The 12,331-nt window shown below is 34.8% G+C and overlaps 1 protein-coding gene across 5 annotated transcripts in view; it reads right to left on the reverse strand.

The window, feature by feature from the left end:
* The window catches only part of LOC115878690 (eukaryotic translation initiation factor 4 gamma 1-like), an 81,573-nt gene that overhangs the window by 17,845 nt on the left and 51,397 nt on the right, over positions 1–12,331 (reverse strand). For all 5 annotated transcript variants that reach the window (XM_030895264.1, XM_030895267.1, XM_030895263.1 and 2 more), the window contains 10 exons: positions 11,314–11,764; positions 9,924–10,360; positions 8,558–8,691; positions 8,400–8,498; positions 8,040–8,196; positions 3,641–3,879; positions 3,304–3,453; positions 3,052–3,136; positions 2,126–2,388; positions 890–1,156 (listed from right to left, as the gene is read on the reverse strand). In XM_030895264.1, coding sequence (XP_030751124.1) covers positions 890–1,156; positions 2,126–2,388; positions 3,052–3,136; positions 3,304–3,453; positions 3,641–3,879; positions 8,040–8,196; positions 8,400–8,498; positions 8,558–8,691; positions 9,924–10,360; positions 11,314–11,764 — 2,282 coding nt within the window. The remainder of the gene's footprint in view (positions 1–889; positions 1,157–2,125; positions 2,389–3,051; positions 3,137–3,303; positions 3,454–3,640; positions 3,880–8,039; positions 8,197–8,399; positions 8,499–8,557; positions 8,692–9,923; positions 10,361–11,313; positions 11,765–12,331) is intronic.

Raw genomic sequence — 12,331 nt, forward strand, 5'->3', positions numbered from 1 at the left:
ATAAAGGAGGTATTAGTGTCTTTCTATCTATTCTAATGTCTTGCAACGTTAGAATTTAAAAAAGGCCATATATTTGCTTAGATTAAAAAATCCTTCATATTGCCCTATATTTCCAATGGGCGGCGTTTGAAAGCGCACTGATGGTGACGTCAACGCTTCGGCAAAAATTTCGTGGGAACTCGGCTATCCTCTGTGTGTATAGTCCTTGGCTCTCGGCAGCGTTTTCCCGCCTCGACGAAAGGATTCAAATTGAATTACGAATAACTCGAAAAGTATATGAGTATTTGTTTTCAAACTTTGTACAGTCTTTCAATATGCACAAATTTATAATTTGCAGTAGACAACTAAATTTTGTTGACAGACCTATTGGAGCCAGAAATGGCTCAAAACGAAATAAGTAAATTACCAACAGATATTCAGGCTGAGGCGACAAACGCCATATCCAAACTACTTCCATTTAAATCCCGAATAACTTATGAAAGGGAATACAAAAATTTTCAAAAATGGAAGCAATTAAAAAACGTGCGAGAAGAAATAAAGTTTTTAACCTATCCTTGCTGTTAAAGTATCATTTAATCTACCCTTGCAGCTAAAGTACTATTTTATCTACTATTCTTGATAGATATAAGGGAATTTTAACAGTTTAAACTGTAAAAAAAAACAGTAAAATTGTTCAACCTTTGGCACAAAAACATTTCTAAATTTATTATTTTAGGCTAAATAACTGTCTAGTCAACATTGTTTGCCAATGACATGTATTGATTACTTCGAATGCTAGCAATGATTTTTACCCAGACCTTTTTTACGCGTAAAAAACGTTATCTCGGTAATCTAGTACAGGTCCATCCCTGTTACCATCGTAATCGTTACCATCCTTGTTCACACTTACCAACTTGATGCGCATCTTTTCGGTCTGTATGCTGAACTGCTGCTGCCGCCCTGACCTCGAACTGACCGAGCTCCAGCCGTCCTCGTTCGTCTTGGGACGGGGACCGCCGCCCCCGCCGCCGCCTCCTCCTCCGCCGCCGCCCCTGGGCCCGCTGTTCCGCTCGTCCTTCCTGGGCGCGTTCATCGTCATCGAGGACATATGCTCGGACTCCGCTTCCTTCTGGATCTGGTCGATGGTTTTGGGGTTCGAATCACCCCGCCTGGGCACCTAGAACAATCGTAAGAGATAAAAAAAAAACAGTAAAACTTTGATGAAAGAAAAAGAGATGTCATGGTATATACAGGGTGTCCCAGGCAAAGCGTGCATTACAATTACAAGTTTCTAGAGAACTATAATATCTAGATCGGAGATTTTTTGCAACGAGATGTATTGATTAAAAATGTTTTCAATATGGATGATCGATAACATACTGATTTTTGGACAAAGTGTCATAATATGACATGGCCGATCTATTGTTTTACATCACTTGACGTTTAAAGTCATAGGCTACTGGTTAAAATCATGAAAAATATACGCTTTAAAACTAAATCTTAAATAACTTAAAAACTATTTATTTTAGGTATAGGAACATGTATAGTCAAAAATTAACAAATTGAAAAGCCTTTTCACGAGTGAAATAAAAAAAGTGATTTTCTATTTAAAAAAATGATTTATGATATTTTTTTAATCGCTCAATTCCATGACAGCTGCAGCCATTATTATATGACATTAGAACAATTTAATTTTGGAAATAGATAGCCACATGTCTTCTCTTTATGGCACAGTGGCTGTGGTTATCACTAAATTTGACATTTAGGCTATACATAATTTTTTGACGGGTAGTTTTTTTGTCCAAAAATTTTAATAATTTTTTTCTCAAAAACGGTTAATGTTAGGTATAGAGTGTTTATAGAATTTTACAGAGAATTTAAGTATGTAATAAAAAATGGGGCCACCCATTTAAAACAAGAAAGTTGCTGTCAACCTCCGGTATTTTCGGAAGTGCCGCCATATTGAAAATATTTTTAATCGATAGATCTCGTTGTAAAACAATGATGTGCAAAAAATCTCCGACCTAGATATTGTGGTTCTCTAGAAACTTCTAATGCACGCTCAGCCTGGAACACCCTGGATAAATGTTATTATCATATATTTGAAATTATATATTTTGATAATAATACGAAGGACCAAACTTACCCAATGTGAGTATTTGAGTTCCAAGACGTCTTGCAACATGAACCGGATCCTGCTGCTGACTTTTTGCCTCTTTCCTTCTGTGATTCTCCTCATTTCATCAAACACCACCGACAAATCTACGCCTTTCGATTCTAGTTCTTTACCGATCGTGGTCAGCAATTTGCACAAACATTCTAAACTCTCCTCGTCTTTGTTCTCCAACAACGTTTGCAAACACCTCTTCATGATTGTGGCGGTCAACATTTGTTGTTTGAATAATTCACCTAGAATGATAAAAAAACCTCGTCTAAATATCGATACATTTGAACTATTTCGTTTAAAATGTGATTTATATTTCCAATTAACGATAATAAAGAATTTTCGAATTTTTAATTTTGGGAGAGCACTAAATGTGCGGAAAATTCAGTATAAAAATGAGCATATTGTTAAAACCATTCGGTATACCATCCTGGTCACTTCATCTGCTTGGTCTGTATTTTAATGCACGCGACAGAGATAAAGATAAATGGCCGGTTGGCAGACAAAGAAACAAAATAAATGGTGGCATACAGTGTTGCTGGTTTTTCCCTGTGTAGAAAAAGAAATAAACATACTACCATCTACAATATGTCAAATTATTTGTTTTGTTACTGAGTACACTAAATAATTCCGCATAAACCTTTTTCCTGAATAATTCAATAAAAAAAATGTCCAATTTGTTGCCAAATTTATGGCATACCCTGTATGTTTGATGATAAAAGTATATCAGTGCGCCAAAGTTTGAGTGTAGTCGTCGTTTTAGTTGATTTATATACAGGGTGCACCCTGTAGGTAATGTAAAATAATTACATTAGAATTTGGTTGATCATAACGCCCAACGCTAACATCATTATTTTTTTTACGATACAGGGTATTATTTTTTTGTGTGACAAAAATACTAAACTTACCTATAAACCTAATAGTTCCTACGGATTTCATACGCAACCGCCTGTTGTATTCTTCTAATTCAAAAGCTAATTCCTTCTTCTTTTCCTGTGAAAAAAAAACACTCCTAATGTTAACCATATCTTATAAAAAAATAATTTCTCGCAAAACAAAACAATGTACCGTACGATCGAAAAAGAAAAAACGGCGTCATAGAAACCTTTCAAGTGATAACAAATTAAAAGGTTACTACGACATGGGTTTTTTGAACTTACCGGATCCGCGCATGCTTCGATCTCCTCGACTTTCGTATTTCTCTCGCCTTCGTCCACGGAATTCTTTTCGAACTCGTTCTGACAACGAGTCAACAGAACCGTCCTGAAATGGAACGTCTTCTTTTCTTCGGGTACGTTTTCGGTCGGCACCTGAAAGAACATTTAATCAATATACAGGTTGTCCCTTAAATTCAACGTCAAAAACACACCCTATTAGTTTTTTTGCAAAAAAAAATGAATATTTTTCATGGAATTTTCCGAGAAATTTTTTCAGCATAGTTTTGAACGCTTTCAAACAAAAATTTAGCTAAAAATAATGTTTTTTTCGGCTACTTACAGCCATTATTTGCAATTCTTTGCACATCATCGCGTAGGCCACGGAAAAATTGGGCTCGTCGATAGCCTTGTCGAAAACTAAATTGATGACACCCTGTAGTCGTTCTTTGGTATCGATTTTCAGGTCCCTGAACTGTTTCACCAGCGTGTCGAATTTCTGGGGAGTCAGTTTGTTCAGCACCGACCTTACTTTCTTGTACAGAATTTCGGTTTTCGTATCTTCCTCAGGAGTACTTTCACCTAAAAAAAAGAGAAATAGACGCTTATTTATAACTGGTAAATAATCCAAAACTAAAAAAAATTGTTACAAGTTTATCCTCATACATTACAGGGTAGTAATTTCGTTAACAACGACGATATTGATCTTCGTCAGATTAATGAGCCACCCAGTATACAAACAAAAAATTATTAAAAATACAAGAACTGTCCTGAAATCAAAACTATATTAGGTATTTACTTTAGATAGTCTGTACTTACTTTGCTATAATCATGGTAATTGTAAATCATACAGGATGTTATATACGCCAAACTTTCTAAAATATAATTTTTCAATTCAATTCAATTCAAAAGTACTTTATTGCTAAAAAATATATAAATTTTGGTAATTACTGGAAATTGCCCGATTTTCACCAAAATTGGTATACACACTATTTTGAGGTCGTAGACTACGAATCTGAACTTTTTTCTTGGCGGTCTCTTACCGTTTTTCAGAAAAACGGAAAATTATTTCAACTTTGAATTTTTCCTTATTTCGGCCCTATAAAGTAATAATTTCACTATATTTTCATTATATTATAGTTTATCTAAAAGCTACACTTGATTGAGGATAGAAAAATTCCAAAATTTTACTGAAAAACACTTTTCTTAACAAAATAACAAAGAAAATTGAAACCAGATGGAAGTTTGACATTTGATATATCCTTCTTTCTCTCTCCTATGTAATGAGAGAGACAAATATATTCTAGACCCATGGTATAAAGAAAACAAGATATGATCGATAGCGGTTCCAATCTCGTTAAGTTTGCGCATACCACCTGTGACGTCATACGCCAGAAAAATATCCATATTGTGCAATTTCCACTAATAAAAAGACATAAAATAGGGAAGAATTAGGACATAACCCAAAAAGTTATGTCAAACATAGTCAAATCATCGAGCTTGACATTTGAAAAATTATTTTCACATTTATTGTCATCTGTTTGACAATTTGAAATTGGCGCGCGGAACTTGCCGACCAATGGTGCCGTTTATCACCTGTGACGTAGTGACCAACCTGCGCAATATCATACCTTGTATTATTTGTATCATGTTCTAGACCTAATCTAGAAATTTGAAAATTTACAACGTTGCCATATCTTCTATTTTTTCGGGTGATTAGGGATTTTAAATAAATTATAACGACAATAATTAAATATACCTACCTATATCCACAAAGTTACGCGGAAGAGTTTTGATTGCATTGGTTTCAATTTCTATGGGGAGGGGGTTAATCTTTTGTTTTGTTATATTATATTTATAACCACGAAGTTGCACGAAAGAGTTTTGATTGCATTGGTTACAACTTCCATGCTGAGGGTGTTAATCTTTTGTTGTTATATTATATCAAAAAAAGATTAACCCCCTCCGCAAAGAAGTTGTAACCAATGCAATCAAAACTCTTTCGTGCAACTTCGTGGTATAGTCAGATCTCGTTGGTAAAATAGCAATTATGGGAAGGAGCCGTTCTTCTGGCGACCGCCTTTCGTAATACCAGAATGAGCGAAAAAAAAACACGCTAAATTTAGGTTTAGCGTTGGCAACGTTGCTTTAAATGCCAGAAACACATAACCCAACATTTTCAGATTGTTTACAAATTTATTTTAGCAAATTTTCCTCTATTATGCATAGAATTGGTTAAAAAAGTAACAGAAAATAGCAATAACATCATTGTTTATTGAATACCTAACAAAATATGTGCTAGAAAACCTTAAAAATATGAGAAATTAAGAAAAAATCGATGTTGAAATAATTTTCCGTTTTTCTGAAAAACGGTAAGAGACCGCCAAAAAAAAAAGTTCAGATTCGTAATCTACGACCTCAAAATAGGGTGTATACCAATTTTGGTGAAAATCTGACGATTTCCAGTTTTCCCAATAATTACCTAAATTTTTGTTAATAAAGCATAATATTCCTATATCTAAACCAAAAACATTTTTCTTAGTTCTTTTTTAAATGGAACAACCTGCATGTTATTTTTTCAATAATTGGAGAATTAAAAAATGAACATTTTTTGTATTTAGAGTATTTCAAAATTTGTAACGGTTTCGCAGATATTAGCGGTTTTATATTTCATATGGCATTTTTTAGAGTAAATTGATATCAATGCCACTCAATGATTTTTCTCTCGTATTAAGCTCCGCGCGCACTGCATCGGATCGGGCCGGCGAGAAACGGCGAAGGCGATGACTCGACTATCGTAGATAGGTAGAGGTAGGAATCTGGCCTCTACAGGCCGAAATGTTTTAGTGGACGCCGGCGCCGTCTATATGTACGATGGTCGCAGTCGCTTTTGCTGGTCGGTCCGATCCGATGCAGTGCGCGCGGAGCCTTATACCGTTGAAAGAGCCATATGAGATAATACTGTGTGTATCTGCAAAACCACTAAAAATTTTGAAATACTTTAAATACAAAAAATGTTCATTTTTTACTTCTCCATCTAATGAAAAAAATAATATACCGGGTGTTCCGCTTAAAAAACAAAGAAAAATTATATTTTAGAAAGTTTGGCGTATAATTTTGAACATCCTGTATGATTTACAGTTACCATGATTATAGCAAAGTAAGTACAACCTATCTAAAGTAAATACCTAATATAGTTTTGATTTCAAGAGGGTTCTTGTAATTGTAATAACTTTTTTAAGGATGGTTTGAAAAAATAAATTTTTTTTGTTCATTTAATATCTCTGAAATTACCGAAGTATAATCAAAGAGTAGATAAGACAAGAGACGACAGCTCGCGCGGTACCTTTCATGTTTGAGTGGTGGGGAGAGCGACCTCGTCTCGCTTGTTCCTTTAAATTTTCGTAATTTTTTCGCGGGAAATTTGAAATAGGCTATTATTAAAACTTGCCTGTATAGCTTATAAATAGTTACTGTATGGGTAAAGAAATAAATAGAAACGAAAAAAAAAATGAGTTTTATAAATATTATATAAAATAAATTATAATTAGAAACATATTTGTCGGGGAATAAAGATAATAAAAGCAATATTTTGTATATCGTTGGTAAACAAGATAAAGTGACCAGGTCGATTTGTAAGAAATGTTTTATTTACGTGTATTTTTTTACATATGGACTTGAACAAGTGTAAAATCACAATGTGGAGTTTGTGAACAAAAAAATAGAGTTGCTCAATTTTTTTTGTAAAAATATAATACAAGCTTCTAACCATGTCTTCGATCTATGGATTACATTTAGTTTAATAACATAATTATATAGTATATTTCTATAAAAGTACTTTTCAGGATCCTTTGGAAAAGAGTAAAATATTATGTTTGTCGAAGAATAAGACGTATTTTTGCAGTCTTTATAAGCACACACATTGCCACCATCTCGTCTTTTCCTGCTACTCGTGTCCTGTTCAGTATTCATATTTAACAATATTTACAAATTAGTACGCAACAAAAACGATACTAAAATTAAACCTTAAAAACTCTCAAAATGATAATATATCGAAAAACTCTGAAAACACACTTTAAAAAGGCAAAAATGCGAGAAAACAACTAATCAGATTTGTTTATGTTTAAGCCTGATTAGCACAGCTGATTAGCGTCCTAAAATCATAGATTAGATTAGATAAAATACGCCGTTGAGAGATTTTCAGATTTTATCTGTTTATCTTTGAAATCGATCAACTTAGTAATTCTGTTTCTTTGATATTATCAGTACATTGCGAAAAAAGAACCTAAACCAATCTAAACTAGAAATTTATATTTCCGTATTAACATGCGTTACTTATATCCTTCTTATATTATTAATTTATTTTCAGAAAATCTTGTTTATTTTTCAAAGAAATATACTTGGCAACAGACAAAATGGGACTTCATGGGACCTTTAAATTTTAATATATCTGCGTCTCTCTCGCCAAATTGGACTTCTTTGTTCACTGTCGTCTCTTGTCTTATCTACTCTTTGGTATAATAACAAACAGGGTGTTCCATTTAAAAAAAAAGTCATCCCGATCCACTCACACTTTTTTGAGTCACCCTATAGAAGTTAAAATATTTTTCTAAAATACATCCTTTTACATACTTTAGGTTTGCGCTTAAATAAAATTCCCAAGTTTTTAATTCTATGAGCGACAGATGCCCTACGCACTATTGCCGGACCCTGTATAAAATTCCCAGAAATTGTCGACTTACCCTTTTGGAACCTGGTCGGTTTCCACGCGTTTTCAGCTTCGTGCAACTTGACATCGCCGCGCAACGATATTGACACTTTGGGCTGAGGCTTGTTGGCGTTCTTGTCACCAGTCCTACTGCCCATTTTGCCAGTTTGACTGTTCCTCTTTGGCAATGGCTGAAAAAACGATCAAAACCTTTAAAAATCACGTAAAAAAGATAATGTATAGATTCTACGGGTCATATAATTAGTTCAGATTGAAATTGACATCAAGAAATCTGTCAGATCACTACTTTCATCGTTTATATTTTAAAAAATATCATCATGAAAAACATTTACAAGTATGCATGTATAAACAAAAAAAAAACAATAACGCTTACCCCTCTTTGTGATCCTGATTTGCCACCGTAATTAGGGAAGGGTGGGTTTGTGAAGTCTGTCCTACCGCCCATGGATAAACGTGAATCCATTGGAATACGCTGTGGAATAAATTTTCAAATAAACTATAGGTATTTGATGGATTTAAAAAAAAACTTACGTTTCTATCGTCTATCGAAACAACATCCAGTATATTTTCAGGCCTTTGCCTGCTGGCTGGGGAGTGTTTCAACGCGAGCAAAAAGTCTCTTTCGTACACCCTTTGACCATCTTTGTTATCTGGTGCCCACTGACCTGTAACAAAGAAACAGAAGACTCATGAAATTGTTAATTGTTGTATGGTACTGTATCATATTAAATCATTAAAGCATTTTTAAATGTGTCAATTTTGAAGTCATTTGAAGCATAAAAAAAATATCACCATAACGTGGTATATTATTTAATTTAAATGTAATCACCATAATATGGTTTTTTTGTTTAATTTATGTATATATTTTTTTATGTTTATGGTTTTTTTATGTTTAATTTTAGAAATAGTTTCCTCGAATCTAAATTTTATTTAAAAAATCTTCACACACGGGATTAAATAATAACATTACAGTGATTTTATTTGATTTAAATGTGATCATCGCCACACATAATATGGCAAACATATTTAAGTAGTTTTATTTTATTAGTTTTTAAATAATTCGCAATATCTAACCAATATTACAATTGACACCATGTGGTGATCCTATTAAACTTAAAATTTGTTCACCACAATTTGTTGATGGTATTTCAGAAGGTTTACTTTAGCCTCTAAATGATTAATTACAAAATTTTCTAGAGAACCACTCAAAATTAAATATGATGACCCAAAATGTGGTGATCTTATTAATTTTCAATACTATAATCATTATATGGCAATAATACCAGATTTAACACCAGAAGATCTACTTTTAGACCCAACATGATATTTTTTTAATTATATACGACACTCCCAAAACTGAATAAGATCACTATTAAACATATTTAATTTTGAACGATACTAAGCAATACCAAAGGCAATACTTTAAGATATCGCACGAAAAATGATTTAAAAAAATAAGGTCTCTATAATATGGTGATCTGTTCAATTTAAATAATGTCGCCATGATATAATGGTTCCTTTTATAATGGTTTCTAATAATCTAAAATCTTCACTAAAAATTAAATATGATCACCATAATATGGTGATCCTATTTAATTTAAATATGATCACCATATATGGTGATCGTATTTAATATTAAAAATTCAATTTTAAGGGTAAGTGTTAATATTAATCATCTAAAATTCTCACTAAAAATTAAATATGATCACCATAATATGGCGATCCTACTTCATTTAAATTAGATCACCATATATGGTGATCGTATTTAATATTAAAAATTCGGTTTTAAGGGTAAGTGTTAATATTAATCATCTAAAATTATCACTAAAAATTAAAAATGATCACCATATATGGTAATCATAAAATTCAATTTTTAAAGCTTTAAATCGATTCTTACCTGGTCTGTACGGCAACTGACTCTTGAAATTATTGATGGCGTTCTCCATGTTCACCTTGTTACTGACTACGCCCTCCGTCTTCCTCTCCGCGCCCCTATCGTTACCGTAGGCGTTCCTGTCGCCGTCGCCAGCGCTCTCGTGGTTCTCCGAGGGCGTGACCACGGTCTGAGGAAGAGCAGCGCCTCCCTGGGGGAAGGGGTGCACCGGCGCCTGCTTGGGCACGTCCTTGATGATGCTGGTGACGTCGAAGGCCGGCTTGGATGCCACTGGTTTGGCCGCGGGCGGTGCAACAGCCGCCGCTGGTACGGCGGAAGCCGGCGGGGCTCTGCTGTTCACGATGGCGGAAGCTGGGGGCGCCGGAGCTTCGCTGGCGGCCGGTTTGATTGTCGTCGTCGTTACGTTTTCGTTCGAGTCGGTTGTTTTTTTCTTATGATCACTGGAAGAGAGAAGAGAATAATGAAATGTTCTGATTATAGCATAGCAGAAGGAAAAGAGTCAGTTCTTACAATCTGTCGAATATCGGCAGATTGCAAAGCGTTTCAGTTGAGTTCCGTCCGTTGACCTGCGAGGTTTGAGCGTTGCGTCCCAGCACAGAGACGGATTGACAAAAAATGGTGCCTTACTGTGTGCTGCTATTGGTTGTAGTAATATTTCAAAAAATTGTGCTTTGAGTTTTTTTAGAGTCATTTGTGATCATGTTTGTGTTCAGGTTAATTTTCTCATGACTGATTACTACTTAATAATTTAATATTATTTTCATTTAAACCTCAATTTTTTATCGATTTTACTGTTGACAACCATCCCTTGCTTGCTGTTTAACGAACTGCACCTGTTTATTAGCAATTATTGAAGTTTAAATAATATGTTATTTTATTATTTAGTACAATGTGTTGTTCAATGTATTAGTTATCCAATGAAAATCACCTAACCAATATATTACTACAAAACAAACACATTAATGTTAAAATTAAACTTGTTTTAAATTAAAAAAAGTTGTACAAAATCTTTGAAATAGATAATAACATAAAAATGTCATTATATATTTTTTCCGCATTTCTTCCCATGAGAAGATTTTCAGATACAGAAGAATTGTTACTTACACGAAATGTGAAAATATTCTGTTTACAAGCAAATTTTTACTCGATGATCATTTTTTTTATTTTATTTCATTATGAACTCATATTTTCCTAAATACATCTCTGCGAAACTAAGGCGAGTGCCTAGTTATAGACCACGACTATACAGCTACGTCAGTGGTCACGGGACGCGAGAACAAGGTCATATAAAGTGGCAGAAAAAGAACAAAGGAGTAAAGCTACTAGCTTCCTTATACAACGGTTATAGTCAAAGTCTCTCTCAGCCATAAGTCCCAAGGCACTATAGACTCACCTAATCGAATTAACTAAGTTTTCAGTCTCTACATTGGAAGGAACGACTTGAGGTGGCTGCTGCTGCTTCTGTTGTTGCTGCTGGGGAGGCCCAGCATTGGCATTTACGTCAGCCCTGTTGTTCGCCACGGGGACCGAATTGGCGTTGATCTCCGTCGATTTAGGCGTGGTGGCGCCACCGTTGTTGTCGTTGAAGGCATCCATGTCGGTGCCCTCTTTGCTCGCACCCTTGATGTTGAGCTCTTTCGACTTTTGCGTCCTGTTGCCGGACTTGGGAGGCTGCGGCGTCGGGACAGGTGGAGCAGCTTGTTGATGCTGTTGCTGTTGTTGAGGGGGAGTCGGTTGGTGTTGAGGTTGCTGCGGTTGATGGGGAGGGGGCTGTGGTTTGGCATTTTGGTGGGACTGTTGTTGCTGCTGATTTTGTTTGTTTCTGTGAGCGTTTTTCGATTTGCCTGTAAAAAACAATAATATGTCAAATATACTGGGTGTAACATAATGCCGGGTCCAGACTAAGCAGACAAAACAACGACAAGACAGAAACATTCATGTTTTTCGACAAAATTGCGACAAATCCAATACATTTCTGCGACATTTTTGTTTTGTTTTAAAATTCGGAGACTTTTCAATGTCCCGTCGAGTCAGTAAAGATCAAAGTGTCTATGTTTTGTTCGTATATTTTACAAGTTGTCGGCGCAGTGTGCATGGCGTGTGCTGCCAACAATGGGAGACCAGTGAAATCATACATGGTTAATAAAATTCATTCACAACAACTAAACTTTTGACTTTGTTGTACTTTTGTCCTTGCGGTGTGGACAATTTGTCTCAAGTTTGTCTTGTCAGAATTCGCCATTTTTTTGTCGCAAGTTTGTCTTGTTTTTCCAAAAAAAATCTTTATCGGTATTTCGCCACTGCACTGCAAGAAAAATCTACAAAATAAAATAGTTATTTTTTGTAAACACTTCAGCGTTAAACCTAAACGAAAGTGCAGTGGCGAAATACCCATAAAGACTCTTTTTGGA

The sequence above is a fragment of the Sitophilus oryzae genome, unplaced genomic scaffold (genome assembly GCF_002938485.1).
Source record: "Sitophilus oryzae breed Bouriz unplaced genomic scaffold, Soryzae_2.0 scaffold_1521_pilon_pilon, whole genome shotgun sequence".
NCBI classification, from domain to species: Eukaryota; Metazoa; Arthropoda; class Insecta; order Coleoptera; family Curculionidae; genus Sitophilus; species Sitophilus oryzae.